At 35.8% G+C, this 24,665-nt stretch overlaps 1 protein-coding gene across 1 annotated transcript; it reads left to right on the forward strand.

Moving 5' to 3' along the window:
- Positions 1–637: 637 nt before the first annotated feature.
- Positions 638–24,385, forward strand: LOC132144300 (polymeric immunoglobulin receptor-like). Its single transcript, XM_059555079.1, has 12 exons — positions 638–950; positions 14,461–14,578; positions 14,670–14,984; positions 16,457–16,807; positions 16,924–17,229; positions 17,330–17,641; positions 17,733–18,035; positions 18,107–18,375; positions 18,477–18,542; positions 20,426–20,472; positions 20,564–20,758; positions 24,340–24,385. Exons 2-12 carry the CDS (start codon positions 14,533–14,535, stop codon positions 24,383–24,385), a joined length of 2,256 nt encoding a protein of 751 aa, XP_059411062.1. The 5' UTR covers positions 638–950; positions 14,461–14,532.
- The last annotated feature ends 280 nt before the right edge of the window (positions 24,386–24,665 follow it).

The raw sequence follows: 24,665 nt of genomic DNA on the forward strand, positions 1-24,665 counted from the left end.
AACAACACATACATTCAATCATACTATACATCCAAATGTTACACATTATAATATAACAAATATCTTTATAAATGAAATGTACACATTTCAAAGCCTTACCAGCAAATATACTTTGAAGAAAACCATTTTGAGATCCAGTGAGAGAGCACAGGCGTCTGAACACGAGAAGAGAGATCAGAAGAACATCTATGACATGATTCAATATGCAGGTGTGTCTCTGTGTGTGAGGACTTACACTTTATCAGTCCTGGTTTGATCCTGAAATCTCCTCCATGGTCCAAACTAAGACAAAACAACAACAGCAACAAACGTTCAGTGGACCGGTAAATAACATACAATGAACAGTTTCATCATTTAGTAAAATAGATACAGCAATACTATGCTTACATGTATGGTTTTTAAAAATTGTTAAAAGAGTATTGTGATTAGACATTTAACAGTCCTAGAATTAGACTCAGTTTCAAATCCTAGTTTTATGCATTATTTAAGCAAATTTAATAATAATTACACCCCAGCTTCAAAAACAAAATAAAAACAAAATAAAGCTGCAGTAGGTCTATATTACACATTGTCAACATCCAAAATAGCTCAAAAAGGATTTGGAATGTTCACTTTGATGCATCGAGTGAAAACAGCTTCAAGAAACCCAGTGCACATCCAGTGTGGACAGCGTTAGCTTATACATTGTGTATGTATATATGGCCTTAAATGATAGCTGCCCCACATTGAGTATCAGTTTATATCTTGGATCCTCCAGTTTGTGTTTGAGCAGTTGATTGTCCTGGATTATGATACCCTAAACTCTATTTTCTATGAGCACTCAATCAGTGTGACAGTGGGATATGGGTGCTCCCTGCACGTCGAAAGAGGAATTTCCTGTCAGAAAGGGGCTTTTGGGAGGACATGATTAAAAGTGAAACTAACGAAAGCACCAGAAAGCTGCATGACAGGTACAGCATGTGTATTATTTCCTAACATTTTTGTAACTTTCATCACTAGTGCATGTTAGAACCAAAGCCTTTTTTGTTCTTTTTTTTTTTTTTTTTTTTTTGCATCCGGCTATAACTGATCACTGATATCTTGTTTGTGATTCATGAACAGTACACAGCAAGAACAATAACCATAGTTTTTTTTTTTTTATAACTCTAACTCTGATAAAATGATAAACCACACACATCTATAACGACACAATGAAGAAGATCGATTGATAACCTGAGCTGATTACCTGCAAAAAATAAAATAATAAAAAATAAAAAACATCAAAACTCGTCAAGCGCTCTGCAGTTGTTCACAGAACTTAAAGGTAGCTTGCCAATAATTAACATCATCCGTTGATGTCGAGGTTATGATTATATTCTATCGCTCTTGAAGTGAATGTGACTGTAGATGATCTTGACTTTCGTCTGTCTGACTATAAGCATGATTGTATAGTGTAAAAATAATGTTAGCAAAACTTCTTCATCTCATTCTTTCTGTTTGTATGTAGCTTTATGTTTGCAGCTTCTCAACAGAAAGTAAATCAAGTCTGGTTGTGTTTGGGATAGTTAAAGTACTAAATGAGTTTATATAAATAAATAACAAATACATGAAACTAGTCAAACCCAACTTGATCTTATCCACCTTTTCCTATAATTGTGGACACATTCGTTTGAGATGCATCGGGATTTATATGAAGCATAGCTATGTAAGTGTATTGTTTAATTCTTGTCTATATTTTACTATGAGAAATTACTCAGCATTACTACAATCTAAAAAAAAAAACCCCAAAAAAAAACAATGGCCTTAAAACTATTATGAGCTTCTGCATCATTAATACCCAAAGAAAGACATCAACAGCATATGAATCTCAACAATGGTGACAATCAAAAGGTTCATTATGATGCAATGCATGCTGGCTACCAGCACAGGACAAAACTCATCCATAATAAGTAATGTGTTTTTAAAAGACTTTCATAAATGATGGCTCAGAAAGGCTTGTTCTTTTGCTCTAATATCAGTGTTCAGTTAGAAAAGAAACACTGGATAAAATAATTAAATCAGAAATAAGAGAATGTTTTTTCTTATCAATCTGTAAACATCAATACCAGATTTTATTTTTCTTTTACTCACTTTTGCTATAACCAGAGGTGGGAAGTCCAGGGGCCAAAGAGTAAAAGTCCTGCCATATTTTTACTCCACCCATGAACTCAGCAGCTGATTTCATCATAAGAGGAACCAAGTCCCCCACATGTTGTAGGGGAGTCGTGGCCTAATGGTTAGAGAGTCGGGCTCCCAATCAAAAGGTTGTGAGTTCGAGTCCCGGGCCGGCAGGAATTGTGGGTGGGGGGAGTGCATGTACAGTTCTCTCTCCACCCTCAATACCACGACTTAGGTGCCCTTGAGCAAGGCATCGAACCCCCAACTGCTCCCCGGGCGCCGCAGCATAAATGGCTGCCCACTGCTCCGGGTGTGTGCTCACAGTGTGTGTGTGTGTGTTCACTGCTCTGTGTGTGTGCATTTCGGATGGGTTAAATGCAGAGCACAAATTCTGAGTATGGGTCACCATACTTGGCTGAATGTCACTTCACTTCACTTTTTTTTTTTTTTTTTTTTTTTTTTTTTATTTAAAGTCATTCCTTGCAAGTCACAAACTAGTCTTGAGTCAAATCCCAAGTCCTCAAAGAGTTAAAGTTAATGAGATAATTAAGTGACTAATTAAATGATGGTTGTGCATTAATGATTAACCCCTGCTGTTATTGAGAACTACAGAGGATCAGATGTTGATGTTTTATTGGTTAAAATGATGCCACCATCATGGAGATCAGTGTTTGGTTTAGTTGTGTTAGATCTCTCTCTGTATCTGATGTTGTGGAGAGACATGTGATATATGAAGAACATATAGTCACAATGAGCTGGTTTAACATAACTCAAATAATACTTCCTTTTTTCACATGTTTAGATTTTGAATAATCCCACTGAAACTACAGCACACACAAAAAATAATTGTTCTAGTAGTTACAGAGGAGTGCATTTTAAATTTGTGTAACACATATAGAAATCTGAACTCCAGTGCTTGCTTTTTAGACACACACAGATATCAAGAACCAGCATATGAATCTCTACAATGGTGACAATCAACAAAATGCTTCATGTTGTAATACATGAAAGACTCCCATAATGCACTGCAGTATGAATAATTATTTTCACCACTGCTGAGGATCATATAACAAATGGTCATGGCTAAATGCCTCATCTCAAACTTTTTTATTTCCTTAATATTGAAGCGTTATGGTGGCAATTACATAATGAGATTTATCTTTTTTTTTGTTAAAATGACATACAGTTAAGTATGGTGAGCCAAACTCAGAATTAAAACTCTGCATTTAACCCATTCAAAGTGCACACACAGAGCAGTGAACAGACAGCAGTCCTACCTAACCATTAAGCCTCAAATTATTTTATTTAAAATTATAATCAAGGAAATCTAAATCAAGAACACACAGTCATCAATTGCATAAATTACTAGCTAGACTAAGATTTGTAGCAATATTGTACAAATGTTTGCTGTAAAACAATAATGCAATTGCTTAGAAACAAACGTATAGAAACCGCTTAAAGGCTCAAGAGCTCCACTTAAGCAAATACTCACCACAATTATGGTGGCAAAGTTTTTATAACACTTTTACTCATAATAAATTACTCAGACAACTCTTGTTTAAAAGATATTAAATGCATCACCATATGAAATAGTTTCGCTTTATTTAAACCATAACTCATAAGAAAATAATAACAAAAGTAAATAGCATAAGTTTTCACCCCGAGGTGAAGCAAGGGATGTGTTTAAACCATAACATTATATAGTCACAAAAACAACACTTCCTTTTTCCAGATGCCATTATCTGTGAAAAACACTCTCACATCCACATTCACACACTCATAGACAGGTTGCTATAGATACAGGAAGTATGACATTTCCTCTTGTAGCAGCCTCTCCTTACCACATATTCATATTAAGTAATTGCTGATTTATTTTCTTTCATTAAAGCAAATTAATCTATCTTTAAGCTGTTACAACATCTTAAAGGTGTAGGCTAAGCAAATAACTATATCTAAACTGCATAGCATCATTTATTTTATGATAGGATAAAACTGCTTTTTTAATACAGCTTTTAGAAAGAAAGTCCACACTGCAACATAGTTGCAAAATGCACTTCCTTGCACAATCATCATTCAGCTAGCAAAAAGCAGGCATATGTGACAGGTTTAACTGTTGAGCAAATTATAACAACATGCATTTCTTATTACTGACTTTTAAGGTTCTTATCTAACCAATTTTATATTTAACTGTTACCTTTTAAGGCTTTTCTGGTTTTGCAATCTCAAAGCTTTGATATAATTTGCAAGAGATTGAAACTCAAATTAAAGTTAACCAATTCAATCGTTTCTTTCAGCATCTTCATCATCTTTTTGTTTGAGTCCTCTTGTTTCCACGTAAGTTGAATTATTCTTCTTATCCTACACTGTCAGAAATAGGGGTACAGTAAAAGGTACATATATGTACCATTTATTTTAAAGGTTTAGGTACAATTTGTAGAGCCAGCCCTGATTGGCTGCTTGAATCTCAATTTAAAAGAATGTTGGTTTCTTCTTTTTCTTTTTTTTGGTGGAGACGAAGTCATAGAACGGTTACGCATGATTCTTACCAGATTTGGGTAGTCCAGGGGCCAGAGAGTAAAAGTCCTGCCATATTTTTGCTCCACCCATGAACTCAGCAGATGATTTCATCAGAGGAGGAACCAAGTCATTCCTTTCAAGTCACAAAGAAGTCTTGAGTCAAATCCCAAGTCCTCAAAGAGTAACTGTTAATGAGACAATTAATTGACTAATTAAATGAAGATGCATTAGTGATGAACACCTGCTGTTAACAATCAACATCACTGAAGAAAAGAGAAACACAAGAACTACAACTTACTTTAAGCACAGCCTTGGATGAAATCAATTGAAAGGAAAAAAAACTGTGCCACCATAATTGTGGTGAGTATTTGCTTCAGTTGAGCTCTTGAGCCTTTAAGCAGTTTTAATAAATTTGCTTCTAAACAATTGCATTATTGTTTTGCAGCAAACATTTGTATACTACTGATACTACTTTTAATCTAGAAGGTGACTTATGCTTTTGATGATTGTATGATTTCGATTAAATTTCTGGATTATACATTTAAAGAAAAGAGTTTGTGGCTTAGTTGTTAGAGAGGACTGCTGTCTGTTCACTGCTCTGTGTGGGCACTTTGGATGGGTTAAATGCTGCGTACAAATTCTGAGTGTGGGTCACCATACTTAACTGTATGTCCCTTTCACAAAAAAGAGAGAAATCTCATTATACAAATACCACCATATAATGCTTCAATATTAAGGGGAAAAAAACACGTTTTGGAGTTAGGCATTTAGCCATGAACATTTATCATGTGATCCTCAACAGTGATGAAAATTATTATTCATACTGCAGTGCATTATGGCAGTAATTCATGTATTGCAACATGAAGCATTTTGTTGATTGTCACTATATTAGAGATTCATATGCTGGTTCTTGATATATGTGTGTGTCTAAAAAGCACTGAGTTCAAACTTCTATATGTGTTACACAAATTTAAAATTCATATCCTGTAAATGTTAGACAATGCTTATTTTGTGCATGCTGTAGTTTCACTGGAATTTATTCAAAACCTAACCATGTGATAAGAAAGATAAAAAATACTTGAGATATAGCTAAACCAGTTCATTGTGACTATATTTCTTCATATATCACAGTTCTATCTTTTCCACAACAACACAGAGCTACAGAGAGAGATCGAGCACAACAAGTCAAGGGTCAAGAGCACAACTAAACCAAACACTGATCTCCATGATGGTGGCATCATTTTAACCAATAAAACATCAACATCTGATCCTCTGTAATTCTTAATAACAGCAGGTGTTAATCATTAATGCACAATCATCATTTAATTAGTCACTTAATTATCTCATTAACTTTAACTCTTTGAGGACTTGGGATTTGACTCAAGACTAGTTGGAAGGAATGACTTGGTTCCTCTTCTGGTGAAATCAGCTGCCGAGTTCATGGGTGGAACAAAAATATGGCAGGACTTTTACTCTTTGGCCCCTGGACTTCAAAAAATATCAGAAGCAGGCATAGAAGTAACCGACTTCGAGATGTACTGCATTCTGAGTCTATTCCATTGTTTTGGCAAATCAAGTATCTCTTTAACATAGACACCATGTGGATCCTTTGTCCAATGAGTGTCACTTTCATGCATGCAGTTTCAAGGCTGACAAAGTGAAGTGAAGTGACATTCAGCCAAGTATGGTGACCCATACTCAGAATTCGTCGGAGCAGTGGGCAGCCATTTATGCTGCGGCGCCCGGGGAGCAGTTGGGGGTTCGATGCCTTGCTCAAGGGCACCTAAGTCGTGGTATTGAAGGTGGAGAGAGAACTGTACATGCACTCCCCCCACCCACAATTCCTGCCGGCCCGGGACTCGAACTCACAACCTTTTGATTGGGAGTCCGACTCTCTAACCATTAGGCCACGACTTCCCCAATCAGAAGAAAAAAAGAACTACACTGAAACCAGGAGATGAAACGGATTTTCAGGCAAATTACACTCACTCAGTAAAGAATCATTTCTATGTTGCAGTTAGATGTTGTTTTTAAAATTAAAAGGATTTAGTGATTTCCGATTTAAATTCAACATGTGTGTGTTAATAATATATATAAATATTTAACAGTACAAAAGTTCACCATTCAAAAAGGGTACAATCTTTGACTATAATGATATATATATATATATATATATATATCATTATAGTCAAAGATTGTACCCTTTTTGAATGGTGAACTTTTGTACTGTTAAATAAAGGTACAAAATTGTCACCACAGGTACAAAACTGGTCTCTTAAGGTACAAATCACAAGGGTAAAAATTTTTACCCTGTGCCAATGGTACAAAAGCTGTACCCTTGAGGGTACAGCCCCAGTGACAAGCTATTGTACCCCTAAAGGTACAATTATGTACTTTATTTTCTGAGAGTATAAGTCATTCTTCTTTTCAGTTTGTCTTGACGTTTGTCTTTCTTCTTTTGTCGTTTGACTTCTTTCCTTTGAATCGCTTCTACAAGGAGGTCATCAAAATCAATATTTAATTAACCTGGTTCATTATCACAGTTACCCAGTGACAAATGATTGTGAATATTTGTATGTGAGAAAACTCATTTCTAAATCGGTAGATCCAACAGATCCTATGACATCACTAATGCTCAATCATCAGTTAATCACAGAATTATTTCATTCACTTCACTGATTCAGTGTTACTCAAACACTCTAAAAAACATGCTGCAATGCATGCTGGGTACTATTGTAGTACAAAAATCATCCATGGCTCCCAGCATGCTCTGCAGCATTTTTTTTTATGGTCACCGTTGTTGAGGTTCATATGCTGATTATTGATGTCTGTGTGTGACTGTTTGACGCCGTAGAAGACCACACTATTTGACAAGTCATTCAGATTAACTGATTATCACAGAACCACTGGCTATTAGAATCACTTTTACGATAATGAATCAAATTACACAATACCTATTTCATCAGAGATTAAACTCCGTACAGTTCAATGATTGATGATTACCATCACCAATATAAAGCATTACAACCTACGCACAGGTTAACACCTGATGATATTTCTTCTGGGCTTTTGAATTACAACAAATGTGTTTTAGAAACACATGGTTATAACAGCCAGAGAAAACACAAAGACAGAAGTCAAGGGTCAAGAGCACAACTAAAGCAAACACTGATCTCTAACATGGTTACTTCAAATGAAACAATGAATCAACATCTAAACCTTAGTTCATTCTCAATAAGATCTTCTGTAGACGTCTGACAGAAATAAAGTCAGTCTGGTTATTAATAAGTGGAGCTGGTGATGCTGTTTGTGGGGTTGTTTAATCAGATCTTGAGAGATTTAATGCATTTTATTTCAGTTGATTTCATCTAAGGCTGTGTCTGAAGCCAGTTGTAGTAGTTCTTGTGTTTCTCTTTTCTTCAGTGATTCTGTTTGTTAACAGCAGCTGTTCATCACTAATTCACAATTATCACTTAGTTAATCACTTAATTACTTGAATGCAAAGTTTTAAAACTTACATGGTTTAAATCAAGGCAATCTGTTTACTCAAACGGTTTGAGTTAAGTTTACTTGTCGGGTTTTACAGTGTAGTGTGCACACATTATAAGTGTTCATTTGTTCATTTCATTTGTTCATTTCTTGTTTGTTTACTGTGTTGAGATGTGCTGCGTTTGGTCTCGTACTCTGTTGCATACGTTGTTATTGTTGTGCGCTTGCTTAGACCTTTGTTGTGATAAACAGTAAAGTGTGTTCAAGCGCCAGCCAAGAGAGTGTAAAGAAATACCCTTTGTGAGAAGCAGTTAAATCAGCGGGAGTTAAAAGCAGATCATTAGTACACCGTGGCAGCCCTCCAGTTTAGCCCTCCTCGTGTGAAGACCGAAGAGTGTAAAGACCATCAACTCTACAGTGCGACTCCACCAGGCAGGGACATCGGCAGGGAATATAAGTATTGTTTTGTTCTTTTTCCTTCTTGTTTAATTTCTGTTTCAGTTGTTTTTTTGTTTTTAACCAAATCTTACTATGTGTTTCCAGATCCCTACTATCACTACCACTCGCAAACCACACATCACACAATGTAAACAGCGCAATCTTAACAATCTGCACACTTTGCCTATATCTGCTAATACACTACTTTCTTTTTCTATTGGTCTCTGGAATTGCCAGTCTGCTGTAAACAAAGCCGATTTCATTACTTCTATTATAAGTCATTCAAAGCTTAATCTCATGGCCCTAACAGAGACCTGGATCAAACCAGAGGACACCGCTACACCTGCAGCACTCTCCAATAATTTCTCATTTTCCCACTCCCCCCGTTTGACTGGAAGAGGTGGAGGTACTGGTCTGCTCATCTCTAATGATTGGAAATTTAATCCTTTACCATCTTTGAGTATCAACAGCTCCTTTGAATCTCATTCAGTTACTGTTACCTACCCTTTTAAAATACATTTTGTAGTTGTCTATTGACCCCCAGGACCACTTGGTAACGTTTTGGATGAATTAGATGTGTTGCTCTCAACTTTTCCTGAGGATGGTACTCCCCTAGTTATGCTTGGAGATTTCAACATCCACCTAGATAAACCTCTGCATGCTGATTTCCACACTCTGCTAGCCTCTTTTGATCTCAACCGAGTGTCAACTACTGCTACTCACAAATCAGGCAACCAACTGGACCTTACTTATACACGACACTGCTCCACTGATCATGTTCGTGCTCTCTCGCCTTGGGCACCAAATAACCTAGAGCCGGCCCTGCTCTAGAAGCTCGCGTTCTACAAGTGAACGTCGCTTGATTGTGCCATCCCAAAGAGGCACAAAGTCACTTCTACAGACTTTTAAATTAAATGTTCCCTCCTGGTGGAATGACCTCCCCAACTCAATACGGACAGCTGAGTCCTTAGCCATCTTCAAGAATCGGCTTAAAACACATCTCTTCCATCTTTATTTGACCCTCTAACTTTAACAATCACTATTCTAATTCTATTCTTTAAAAAAAATCTAACTACCTTTCTAATCTTTTTATATTTTCTTTTCTTTTCATTAATTATGCAATTGTATGTGTGTCTGTGTATGTGTAAAGACCTCTAACACTAGCTTGCTCTATTCTTTTTTTATTCTATCTGTTTTCTTTATATTATATTATTTAAAAGCCCATGCTAGGTGTACTGTTTTAACCTAACTGAGACTTGTTATAGCACTTATATATCATTGCTCTTTTTGTTGTTTTTGATTGCTTCCACTGTCCTCATCTGTAAGTCGCTTTGGATAAAAGCGTCTGCTAAATATATAAATGTAAATTTAAAACTGAGGATTTTGTTGTGGGGTTTAAAGGGTTAAAGGTTTAAGTTGAAGAAAAAACAGCATGAAATTAAATTTACGGCAACAATCTGTAGAAAAAAATTATTGCCAGTAAATAACTGTTTTTCTACAGTTTGTTGGTGTTAAATCAAAGAAAAAAAACGCAATATACTGTAAAACGTAAAAGTCAGATGTACCAGATGAAAAAAAAAGTTAATTTTACTGAAATATTTGTGAACATCCATAGAAAAAGAAGATATGCAAAGTCATGCACTGATAATGATAGTAAATACTGAACTCAGCTGTATTAATGTGTGTTTGCACAAGAGAGATCTGTTAGTTTAATGTAGCTTTGTGGTTCACCATTGTGCTGGAGAGTAGAGCCTGTGCTTCAGTCAATGATGAGACACAAACGCTGATCTTCTGCTGCTTTATATAAAGACAGTGAATGTGGAGTCGCTGATACAGTGTTGGTCTTTGTGTTAAGTATTTCAGTGCATACATGTGTGCTATAGCCAGAGGTGGAAAGTAACGAATTACATTTACTTGCGTTACTGTAATTGAGTAGCTTTTTTGTGTACTAATACTTTTTAAAGTAATTTTTTTAATCTGTAATTTTACTTTTACTTAAGTATATTTTGTTTGAAGTATTGTACTTCACTACATTTTAAAACACATTAATTACTGAGTAAAAAAAATTAAAATAAAAAAAATAAATCGCTCCCTGGAAACTACGGCAGTAAATAATGGGCAGGAGGGCAAACTGGCACTAAAATCACAAGAAAGATGCAGACGGACAAAACAGGCGTTAGTGGTGCAGACACCGCTGAAAACGAAACCCCGTCATATTCTGAAGTTGAACTCGAAGGAAATGAAGTGAACCCATGGCCATATGTATGCTCTATTATGCAGTGTAAGCTGTACTTGCCTAGGAAGACCAAACTAGCAGCTTATAAAATCTCGACATCAACCCTTCGCAAGAATGTAGAGGTAAGCTAAATAATTGCATCGTTGCATTGGTGGTTAAAATGAAGTTTTGACATTTTAGCAAGAGGTTTTGCACAAATTAGCCAAAAAGACAATGGTGAGGAGTGTGCTATTTTTGTTTTAATGATGTGCGCGCGCATTTATAGTGCGTTCTTTCACTGTGTGATTCAGTTTCCTAAAATGCATTTAGAATGATCACAAAATTGAAGATATAGGGGCAGAAAATTCACATATTTATATAATTTCATATATTAAATCAAAATCACACAAGGAATGCCATCTTTTCCTCCAAAAATCATCATGAATATATACATACATATATATAACAGTTCAGTAAACAAGTTAATTAAGAGACTTGCGTTTTAGACACCATATTGCCTTTTTCAGAAAATAATTCCAAACACAGCCACCAAAGCACAGTTTTGCGTCTCTGAGCAACGTGACAGTGTTTCGTTCCTGAATGAATCAACCGTTTAAATGATTCGGTTCAATCGCAATGACTCACTTATTAACAGTGACTTGCTGACACATACTGGCCATTTTAATTTCACATTTAAAGTATCTTTTGATTTTTTAAAATAATTAATTTCTTATCATTTCAAATAAATATTCAACATTTTATGTCTTGTATATCAAAACATTATTCATGCATTTGTAACTGCAGGTTAAATGCATTCTTGTCCTGCACTAAACAGTGTAATACATCTAAATGCCACTTCCAATGAATCTTCTGCATTTCCTCTGCATTAAAAGATGAGTTTGTTGATACTGATTTGCCTGGTAACAGCCCAAATGTTTTATTATTCTAAATAACTGATTCCTTTAATTAAAAACAACTAGTTTGAGATTAATATACCTATCCCAGGGGTGTCAGACTCAGTTCCTGGAGGACCGTAGCCCTGCAGAGTTTAGTTCTAACCCCGCTCCAGCACACATATCATGTAGTTTTCAAATAAACCTAAATGATTAGATTAGCTGGATCAGGTGTGTTTAATTAGGGTTAAATCTAAACTGTGCATGACTGTGGCCCTCCAGGAACTGAGTTCGACACCCTTGGCCTGTCCCATTTTGACTCCCTCCCACTGTTAAAATGTAACGAAGTAATGTTTACTCTGAGTAAATTTTAAATGAGCTACTTTTTACTTTTACTTGAGTAGATTTTTAGACTGGTACTTTTACTTGTACTTAAGTAAAATTTCATGAATGTAATGGTACTTTTACTTGAGTAGAATATTTTTGTACTCTTTCCACCTCTGGCTATAGCTGACAATGAACTGCAATTATTTGAGTAAAAATCATGCATTTAGCTACTTTATTACTACACATTAAGTGTTTGCAGTTTTATATTAAGAAATATTCCTTCTCAGTGGACTCAAATTAAATAAGTTCACAGTACTAATGACATATGAATGCTAGTTTTTAAACTCAAACTGTTTGAAGCAGTGGGACTGGAGTTAATTTCCATGGTAGAATTATGGTAAAAGACTGTAAAATAAAAATAAGAGCTGTAGTTGGTTGAGTCACCCCTGCTGCCAGTAAATTACTGTTATTTAATGGCACAATCTTCACAATTTGTGAGTTCAACCACTCTGTGTCAATCCTACATACAGCACCTTTAAGACGTTTTTAACACCTATTGGAAAATTTACTCTTTGGCTTTACTGACTAATCTGATTCTGTATTTTTACTTCATTTATTTACTTATACATTGAGCCAAATGTAATTTAATAAGAATCTAATTAAAATCTAATAAGAAACCCAATTTTATGGTTTTGTGGGCTTCTTTTATTATTATATATTACTATATATTTACATTTACATTTAGTCATTTAGCAGATGCTTTATCCAAAGTGACTTACTAATTAGGACAATAGAAAGAATCAAAACTAACAAAAGAGTCAAAATATGTAAGGGCAAATGACAAGTCTCGTTTAGACTATAGGCCTACACATAGCAAGCAATTAATATATATATATAGTCAGTATAAGATAATTTTTTAATAAGAAAGCTGTAAGAACTTTGAAAGCTTTTGAACTTTGTATGTACAGTATGTATGTATATGTATATCTTGTGTCTTTGAAATTTTATACTTACCTTCCTCTGGCAATTCCTATATGTTGTAAATGTTTTGTGTTATATCTTGATAAAAAATATTGTGTGTTATTGTTCTTTGAATAAAAATAAAAAAAATGAAAAATCCCAAAACCAGCCCAATCGTATTTCAAGGGGGGTTTTCTGGTAAAAAAAAATGCGTTCTGGGGGCTAAATGTCACGTTATTGGGTTCGCTTCAACATGCCCACATGAAAAAAAATACTAATTAATTCTCATGTTTTTGAACTGTACTATAGTAAAGTATTTTAATTACTTTGTTGTTGTAATTCTGTAGTTGATGGGCTAATATAACAACTACAGTAATATAAACAAATTACTTTACCCAACACTGTACTAAGTTTTCTACAACTATAGGGTATATTATTCTACAATACACTACAGTTTACTGTAATAAAAACTAAAGTACTACAGTATTTATTACAGTTCATCAGTTCACTATAGGTAACACTACAGTATGCTGTAGCATTCATTAACAACGCATTGTAAATACTGTAATTTAGCCTACAGTAATACACTTTACTATAGTATTGTTCAAAAACACTACAGTATCTACTATAAATTACTATAGTATTTTACCATGTTGGCGTGGACATGAAAAACAACCCATGGCAACAGATTTTAAAGTAGCCCAATCCGAGGGAAGCAATGGCCTTGGCAGCACTGAGTGGAGATGACACATTTCCTGTTTGAGAGTGGAGCCAGACCATGAGCCAGACCCATCTGGGAAAAACTACCAAGGGCTCAAGTCCGAACTTTGCATACTTTTTATTGAGAAACAGCTCCGTTTGGCTCAGAGAACCTAAATGCATTGGTTCTTCTGATGAATCAATGTTGTCAAAATATGATGACATAATAACGTACACTATAGCATCCTGAATATCAGAATAAAATGACTGAGAAATCTCTGAAAAGTAGAGAATATCTGCTGTACAACGCCCCTTAAAGCATTCAGACAGGATGAGTGGTTCAAAAGTAATTAAACATTTAAGAACAATTGTAATTTTAAGCTGCGGGCAGCTCTCTCAGTCTTTGAGGGTTATAACTTTGTGCCATCAGCTTTGTGTCCGTTATAGTAACGTTATATGTTTCTCTGCATGTTTGCAGAGTATTTCACACATATTTTCACTTTTAATGCCCTGTTCATGGGTGGAGCTGTTTATAGAAAGAGGAAGCAGAAATGTGGGAGGAAGAATGTGTGTGTACTTTTAATAATAATATTATTATTAATGTGTGGTGGGCATTCTGGCGCAATATGGCTGCCGTCACATCTGCACACTGGCGGTGGATGAGGAGATACCCCCTGACTATGTAATGCGCTTTGAGTGCCTAGAAAAGCGCTATATAAATGTAATGAATTATTATAATTATTATTATTAATATATTCATACACTACATTCATTGTATTTTATCAGCTCTTGATTTCTCTGGATTGTGATCTGATCTGGTTTCTCTCTCAATATCTGTGAGACTGAAGACAATCAGGAATGAGGGCCTTCAGCATCATCTTCATCACTTTCTGTCTGATCTCAGGTCAGTTCTTTACCGGTTAAATAATATTTGATATGATATTGCCCAGGTTGATTATATAATAACCCAGAGCAATTGATCTTGTGTTCGTCAGGTCAGGTTCTGTGTTTTAAAGTGATCGGCTGCTCTGGAGGGAGTGTGATGTTCAAGTGCATGAACCCAAACAAGAGAGAGTCTTCTGATCAGTTTAAAGGAAAGTATTTCTGCAGAAACAGAGACTGTACGACAGGAATCAGTACTGAGACTCGGCACTGGTGGGTTAATAATGAGAGATTCGCTCTGTATGACGATGAAAACAGAGGATTCTTCTCAGTGTTCATCAGGAAGCTCAGCAGAGAGGATGATGGGAAATATAAATGTGGAAACAACCAGGAATGGAGTCATAATGTTGATTTAGTGGTGAACAACAGTACGTATGATACTTTATAACTTACTACAGTAATTTGTTTTATTATAGTATTGTTTAAAGGTGCACTACAAGGACAACATTATTAAGCAAATTCATCATTCAATTATTAAAATTCCTCACTGCATTATAATAAATTACAGCAGTATAAAAATTATTTATAATTTGAGCTGACTGAAATGTCAGTTTTCTCTCACTGTTATTGAAAGTGACGTGACATAGAGCCAATTATGGTCACACACACACAGCCGCCGGCCCAGGACTCGAACCCGCAACCCTAGGATTAGGAGTCAAACTCTATAACCCCTAGGCCACACCTCCCCCTAACGGTTTTCTTTCAGTGTTATTTGAGAGTGCACAGAAAGAAGACCATTTACCAAAAGTTAGTTGTTCAAATTAAATTTTCGTCTGGATATATTCCTTGTAAAACAAACCTTTTCTGTCAGTATGTTTCTGCCTTGATGTATAATGACACAGGTCACAGGTGACAAAACAAAGAAGCACAACCCACGTGTTAGTTTACCCAAAACAAAAATTTCCCCATAACTTATTCACCTTCAAGTCATCCTAGGTGTATATGATTTTTTTCTTCCAGACGAATCCAGTCGTAGTTATATTAAATATTGTCTGTGATATTTCAAGCTCTATCATTGCAGTCAGGGGGTGTTGCATTCCTTCAGTCCAAAAGAAGTTAAATAAAAAGCGCCAATCCTTAATTAAAAAGTGTCTCCTGTAGCGAATTGGTGCGTTTTTGTTAGAAAAATAACCATATTTAAAACTTAATAATCAATTTAATCTAGCTTGTGCTCACTGTTGTAAATGAAGCAGTTCCGGGGGAATGACGTAAGAGCTCAGCTTTGTGAATGCGCTGCTCAGAAGAGATGCACGCGGAAGTGCAGCGGAGAGATCAAAACAATACAGCGGGCATTAATTAGAAGTACAAAACGAGGATATGTAAAGAAGAATGTCAGAGGATTTTGTTATAAGCCAAGAGGAAACTGGTTTTCCTGTGCTAAAGTAAGGAAACTGAGCTTCTTTTGATCCTGTTAATAAACATTGGTTTCCACAAAACTCATCGGCTCATTTGTTCACCCCCCGGAGCTGTGTTTAGACACTTTATATTTATGGATGGGCGTTTTTTTTATTTAACTTCTTTTGGACTGAAGGAAGGCAACACCAGCTGAGTGCCACTAAACAGCTTAAAAGATAAAAAAAATTTATAATAACTCCGACTCCTGGTTTTGTCTGAAAGAAGAAAGTCATATACACCAAGGATAATTTATGGGCTGGCATTCATTTTTGGGTGAACTAAACCTTTAACATAAATAACTCTGCAAGAAACATGACACTGTATCTGTCACACAGAGATGGAGATAGGGAGGCTGAATTTCCCTGTAGTGCATATTTATTATTAATACTAGTAACATTTTAATATTTCAGTGCATGTTTCAATGGTTTATTGAAATCATTTGCAGACTCTTCATCTTGTGGGACGTCTGTTATCCGATCTGCATATAAAGGTCAAACGATCACTTTCAGCTGTGAATATGAACACAAGTTTGAAACACACACCAAAGTCTTGTACAGAGTGAATGGAGATCCTGTGCTTCTGCTGAAGATCTCTCAATCATCACAATCATCTGAAGAGAAGTTCATCCTGTCTGACAATCAGAGAGATCACTTTACTGTGACCATCAGAAACATTTCTGAAGAGGAGCGTGGAGTTTATTTATGTGGAGTGGAGAGAGACGGAGAAGATAAACCACTTTCAGAAACATCAATTACTCACATAACCTTCATTAAAGAGATTGAGCTGAAAGTTCATCGTGAGTTTAGATTCATTTTTAATGTTAAAATCTTTATAAATTCTCGAAATAAGGAATGTAAATCTCTCCCGACTGTTAATAATGTAATAAATCGACAAATAAATCTTGTCTTGCAGGTCAGATATCTTCTGTCCAGGTTGAGGCCTACATCAGTAAATCAGTCTTCATCACGTGTGAATTTCCAGAAGAATTCAAAGAAAACCAGAAATTCATCCAGAAAGATTCATCACAGGAGATCTCTGTTAAAGAACAGAATCAGTGGATCCATCATGATAGAGTTCACATGTATGATGATACCAGTTCAGGAGTTTTGAAGGTTTTTATCAGTGATTTAACTGCAGCTGATGAAGGAACGTACAGATGTGGAGTGAAAACTGTTAACGATCATGTCTTCATGACGATCACACTGAAGATCAATCAAGGTAAAGAGTCTCTGTGTGAGTCTGTTTCTGGACAATTACTATCAGTTAAAATGAGAAAATAAGATTTGGATTTCAGTTTTTAAATTGTTTTTGTGTATAGGTGATCATTTCCCTGAATCAAGTGAATCAGCTGCTGTTATTGGTGAAAGTGTGAAACTCAGCTGTAATTCCCCTGAGAAACAGCAGTCCATCAAACACATCTGTAAAGAGAACAAGAAGAAGATCTGTCAGAACATCAGTTCATCAGAGAAGCAGCGCTTTGAGTTTTCTGACAGTACAGCAGGAGTTTTTACAGCGAGCATCAGTAATGTGAGCCTGAGAGATGCTGGAGTTTACTGGTGTGGAGCAGAAACCAGACACGAGCATCTGACTTCTGTTTCTCTCACCAATAAACATCAAATGACTTTAACCAGTATGTACAGACACCACAAACCATGCAGTTCAGTCATAGATGCATGTATTTCACAGTGTATTAATACATCTCTGTTCTCTTTGACTATCAGTGCCTCCAGTGATCGGACGTGAAGGAGATTCAGTCCAGATCAAATGCCCTTATGATAAAAAACACTCAAAAGAAGTAAAGTATCTGTGTAAAGGAAAGAGTTTCACTAAAGATGCTCAAATTATCATTCGCTCAGATGAAGGTCATGTTAATAACCCAAAGATTTCAGTAAAGGACGACACTGAACTCAATCTCTTCACTGTGACCATGACTGAGCTGAGAGCAGAGGATGCTGGGAAATACTGGTGTGCAGTGAAAGATGTGTTTAATCTTCCCATTGAGCTCATGATCATCAGGAAGGACGGTGAGAATGAATCTCAATGTTTCTGCTCATTCTGTTCTCATACTCATCATGTTTAATGTTGTTTTCTTCAGCGATCACTCATGAAGCGTCTGTCGGAGGATCAGCGTCCATCAGCTGTAAACACATCAGGAAACAAACACAGAGGTTTTTCTGCAGAGGAGATCAGCCCAATATCTGCTTCAGAGACGGAGTTCATGTTTCATCAGATAACAGCAGATTCTCTCTAACTGAAGAAACCTTTACTGTGAAGATCAGCGATCTGAGAGCAGAGGATTCTGGGAAATACTGGTGTGCAGAGGAGAGCTCTGGGTCCTTTATATTCACTGAAGTTCAGCTACACGTGACCGGAGGTAAATCACTCTTCCATTAAAGGGATAATTCACCAAGAATTCAAAATTATCTTCTTTCAGGTGAACACATTAATGTTTGGTCCCCAAGCAGCTGTCCCTGAGTTCAGCTCTAATCATCTGTAACCTTAGTAATCCTGAAGACACTGAGCTTGTCCAGGTCTGTTTGATTAGAAAGAATGTGATTGAAGAATACACTTTTTTCTCTTTTTTTATGTATATTTTTTAACAGGTGTTTTACCTGAATTTTGCTTTATGGTTTGTTTAAAGGTTAATGAAAACGTCTGTACACTTAACATGGCAGGACATTACAACACCTCTCCGGGTTTTGACAGTTTTTTTTTCTAACATGCCTGATGTGTGTAAACAGATGTTTCACACCAGCTGAAAACCACAGACAACAGCAAGCAACAAAAAGCTCATGTTTGAGTAAAACTTGCTGCTACTTCTTTTGTGATTTCACACTGTTGTCACTGCATTTTTTTTTGGGGGGGGGGGGGCACAAAAAGCTTATTTTCATCACAAAATACAAATACGAAAAGATAATTTGAACTTTTTATCACAATATTCAGAATGTTTTTTTCTTCTCCTCATGATATCTTGCAATTCTGACTTTTTTTACTGTGGGCTTTTTTAGTAGTTTTTATTTTTTTAATAGTTGCCCACTCAGTCAGATCCATGAAAAAAAAAAAAAAAAAAAAAAATATATATATATATATATATATATATATATACACACACACACACACACACAATGCAATTTTAGCATCTAAGTTCTTCTTTAATTGCTTTAAATGTGATATTAGGCTATTAGGCTAATTAGTTTTGTCTGTCTGGATTCCAACTAGCAGCTCCCTTGAATGATTATAATATAATCATTCAATACCACCATCTATGACAGATATTATGACAAAATTATTAACATCTACAATTCAAAACCCAGACAACTATGACTTGTTTGGAACAGACATCAGTCATTCTGAGTAAGGTATTATGGTTATTTAGGGTAATCTGGCCCACCGTGGCATGGTTATTAGCATTGAAACGTTTTTTGAGATTTTCTGGAATCTACAACCAGCAAAATTACAGCATATCGTCGAATGCTCTCTCTCTTTTCCTGGCAGTTTTCAGTGCATCTGTGTGTGCGGAGAGTGTCAAAGGTGTTTTTGCAGTGTTGAGTAATGTGAACAATCACAGACATATCTGTTGATTTTGAACACATTCAGTTAATCAATCCTCTCACCGCTTAAACAGCATTGTTTAGTGCTGAATTCTGCACGCTCAAAAATCCTCTCATTATAGCAAAGAACAGACTCATTAATTATAACAGAACTTTGTGAGATTGCCATGAACTGAAGAGAGTGATAGCTTTTTAATGATTATAAAGGGAGCACGTGCTGTCTAGGCTATAGTCTATATCATCCTTTCATCATTTGTTCTTTCTTTTAATTGAGGTTATGTGAATTATACACGTTCTGTACACACCACTGGTTCTGATGAGGAAAAATGTTAACTGTGAGATATAAACTCAAAATTGCAAGAAAAAAAGTATCTCAAAATTATGAGTTAAAAAGTCTTCTTCATCCATGACGGAAATAAGCTTCCATACGATCCTCATACTGTGATTGTGTTTTTAGAAATGATCTCGTCTGACAGCGAAAGTGAAAAAGACAAGCAAAAAGCAAAGTCTGGAGAGATCCAAAAACTCAGTTTGTCATTTTGAGCTAACTATTCAAACATTAGCATCCGATGTATGTTTATGAATATTTGTTGCTAAATGCTATGGTCTCACCTTGTTTCTCAGTCACAATCTATTTGTGTGATTTCAGGTTTTTTTGTAATAGTTGCGGTTTCTGTGGGTTTGCTTCTGCTGGCTCTGGTTATAGGGTTAATCTTATTCAAACTGAAACACAACAAACATGGTGAGAAACAAACACACACACACACTGCTGCACATTTAGTAAATCTGAGCTCGTCTCCCTCTGCTGGTCAGAAATACAGTTGCAGTTAAAATCATCTCGGATGTTTTTCTTCTTCACACAGGAATCATTTCATCAACAGACAGAAGACAGACAGGAGCTCATGAAACGGTGAGTTTCAGAACAATAATCTACGTCTCAATATGTGAATGGCTAAGCTGATACTCTGTGCTTCATGTTTTGGAAATTTATCTTCTTACAGACTCAAGAAGATGCCAGGAGCCATTCAGATCCTGAATCAAATCCTCTCTATTCCCCAGTTCAGTCACCCACAAACCCCTCTGATTCACAGAATCCACTTTACTCCACAATTCAGTCACCCACAATCCCCTCTGATGGGCTCCTGTATGCTGCTGTCAGTTTCCAGAAGCATGGAGAGTCTCACAGTAAAGCTACAGTCAGATTAAGTAAAGAGGAGACTCACTGTGATTACGCATCAGTCAATCACAACATCTCGCCAAATTAATACCGGTCTTAAAGTGGAAGTGAAGCAGTCAGTTCAGTTAACATTATTTAACGAAACATAGCAACATTGTGTCGGCCCAGATCCGGCCCACATCTGGCACCCATGGAAAGATGATCTGGCCCACATGCAGCGTGGAATGATAGCACTTGGGCGGTCCGCTCCTGTTTGCCAGAACTGAGCCACAAGCAGGCCAGAGCAATGCCACATCTCAGCCAAGAGTAAAGAAATTAACCAGAACTGGACCTTATCTGAGCCACAAAATCTGTGTATATTAAATATTAAGTAATTTCAGCCTTAATAAGCCTGTTAACAAGCAGAATCACCGAAGGAAAGAAGAGAACAGAAAAGGAGATAAGCAGAAACACAAGAACTTCAACTGACTTCGGCCACAACCTTAGATGAAATCAACTGAAGATAAAAGAAGACATTAAATCTCTGGAGATCTCAGCAGAGGAGGATTAAACAAATCCACAAACCGCATTACCAGCTTCACTTATTACTAACCAGACTGACTTTATTTCTGTTAGACATCTACAAAAGTTTTATTGAGAATTAACAGAGTTTTAACTCTAATGTGTGTCACCATAACAGTGATTAGTGTTTCCATTAGTTGGGATCTTAACTCTTATTCTATCTTTTGTCTTTTTTCGCTGCTGTAACGATGTGTTTGTTAAACACATTCGTTGCATCAAAGAAAGCTAAAGTGAATTGAGGTCAGGTGATGGAGGTTATCTGTTGATGGTTTTATATTCTTCATGAAACAGACGGATTTGCTAATTTTTTTTAATCTAACAATTGTTTCATTAATATATTCACATCAGAAAATCATGTGTTTCTGCTGCATGAGATCCAGCAATATTACAACAATCAATTAGAATATTTTAACAAGCATGAAAAAGTCAATATATGACGACACACACAGACATCAATAATCAGCACATGAATCTCAACAATGGTGACAATCAAATGTACCTTGCTGCAATGCATGCTGGGTAATAGCATAGTACAAAACTCCCAGCATGCATTGCAAAATGAATAAATTATGCAGCTGAACTGTCCTATTATTTAGTTTAATTCTAAATATTTGCTTATATTTTTGCTGTTGTTTTTGTTGTGACCTAGTAGCTTTTCAGTGAAGTTCTGAATTGATCAGTTTATCTAAATATTTTTGATTGTCAACATCATTGAGATTCATGTTCTGATTGTTTGTATCTGTGTGTCAGCATAGCCTAAGCTTTTTGAGCTCATGTTTGTTAAAAGATTATAACTGATTTTTATAATACTGCTGGATCTCATGCAGCAGAAAGACAGGGATTGTAACATGGATGTATTATTGGAACAACATAATTGTTAGATTAAAAAAACATCAATGAACCAGTGTACTTCATGATGGTTATAAAACCATCAACAGATAACATCCATAACCTAATATCATGTCACTCTAGCTTTCTTTGATGCTGCAAACGTGTTTAACAAACACACCGTCACAGCAGTCAAAAAAGACAAACTATATAATAAGAGTTAAGAGCCCAACTAATGGAAACACTAATCACTGTTATGGTGAAACACATTAGAGTTAAACCTCTGTTAATTCTCAATAAAAAACTTTTGTAGATGTCTAACAGAAATAAAGTCAGTCTGGTTAGTAATAAGAGAAGCTGGTAGAGCTGTTTGTGGAGTTGTTTAATCGTCCTCTGGTGAGATCTTGAGAGATTTAATGTCTTCTTTTATCTACAGTTGATTTCATCTAAGGTTTTGGCTGAAGTCAGTTGTAGTTCTTGTGTTTTTGCTCTTCTGTTTTTCTGTTCTCTTCTTTCCTTCAGTGATTCTCCTTGTTAACAGGCTTATTAAGGCTGAAATTACTTCATATTTAATACATACAGATTTTGTGGCTCAGATAAGGTGGCTCAGTTCTGGCAAACAGGAGCGGACTGCCCAAGTGCCATCATTCCACGCTGCATGTGGACCAGATCATCTTTCCATGGGTGCCAGATGTGGGCCGGATATGGGCCGACACAATGTTGCTATCTGGGGTGATTGACAGTTCGCGGCACTGTGTACAAAAAATAAGTTTAAGCTCATTAGTGTTAACGTTACAGAAAGGTCTGATTTACGCACTGTTACAACAGTCATAGTTTTTTTTGTTTTTTTACAATGACATTTGAGTTCATGATTTTAATGTTGTTGTTTCTTGTGGCAGACTAAAGAGTAATGACAGACGGTTGATCTTTGAATAAAAATGTGTTTAGTTAAGGTTTGAAATTCATTATCTTTTATTATAGGCTACGAAGTCTAATATCATAAGCCCCCCATCCCGTCACCCAAGACCAGTCCCGAATTTAAGGGTATTTTTTCAAAATCCTTTTGCACATTTTATTTATGTTCAGCTCTTTCTTTCTCAAGCAAATCCACAAATTATTAAAAGGATTTATTATTTTTTATAAGGTCGTCTGTTGACTGATGTATATAAAACCCCTTCAATATAGTTCAGAGGTGGGTAATACAGCGGCCAAAGAGTAAAAGTCCTGCCATATTTTTGTTCCACCCATGAACTCAGCAGCTGATTTCACCAGAGGAAACAAGTCATTCCTTCCAAGTCACAAACTAGTCTTGAGTCAAATCCCAAGTCCTCAAAGAGTTAAAGTTAATGAGACAATTAATTGACTAATTAAATGAAGATGCATTAGTGATGAAAACCTGCTGTTAACAATCAACATCACTGAAGAAAAGAGAAACACAAAAAGTACAACTGACTTTAAGCACAGCCTTGAATGAAATCAACTGACAGAAAAATAAACTGTGCCACCATAATTGTGGTAAGTATTTGCTTAAGTGGAGCTCTTGAGCCTTTAAGCAGTTTCTATACATTTGTTTCTAAGCAATTGCATTATTGTTTTTCAGCAAACATTTGTACAATATTGCTACAAATCTTAGTCTAGCTAGTAATTTATGCAATTGATGACTGTGAGTTCTTGATTAAGATTTTCTTGATTATAGTTTTAAATAAAATAATTTGAGGCTTAATGGTTCTGAGTTTGGGTCACCATATTTTACTGTATGTCATTTTCACAAAAAAGAGAGAAATCTCATTATGTAATTGCCACCGTAAAGCTTCAATATTAAGGAAATAAAAAAGTTTGGGATGAGGCATTTAGCCATGACCATTTATTATATGATCCTCAACAGTGGTGAAAATTATTATTCATAGTGCAGTGCATTATGGGAATCTTTCATGTATTACAACATGAAGCATTTTGTTGATTGTCACCACTGTAGAGATTCATATGCTGGTTCTTGATATCTGTGTGTGTCTAAAAAGCAAGCACTGGAGTTCATATTTCTATATGTGTTACACAAATTTAAAATGCACTCCTCTGTAACTACTAGAACAATTCTTTTTTGTGTGTGCTGTAGTTTCAGTGGGATTATTCAAAATCTAAACATGTGAAAAAAAGAAGTATTATTTGAGTTATATTAAACCAGCTCATTGTGACTATATGTTCTTCATATAGCACATGTCTCTTTTCTCCACAACATCAGATACAGAGAGAGATCTAACACAACTAAACCAAACACTGATCTCCATGATGGTGGCATCATTTTAACCAATTAAACATCAACATCTGATCCTCTGTAGTTTTCAATAACAGCAGGGGTTAATCATTAATGCACAATCATCATTTAATTAGTTACTTAATTATCTCATTAACTTTAACTCTTTGAGGACTTGGGATTTGACTCAAGACTAGTTTGTGACTTGGAAGGAATGACTTTATTCCTCCTCTGGTGAAATCATCTGCTGAGTTCATGGGTGGAACAAAAATATGGCAGGACTTTT

This window comes from Carassius carassius, chromosome 7 (assembly GCF_963082965.1).
Source record: "Carassius carassius chromosome 7, fCarCar2.1, whole genome shotgun sequence".
Lineage (NCBI taxonomy): Eukaryota > Metazoa > Chordata > Actinopteri > Cypriniformes > Cyprinidae > Carassius > Carassius carassius.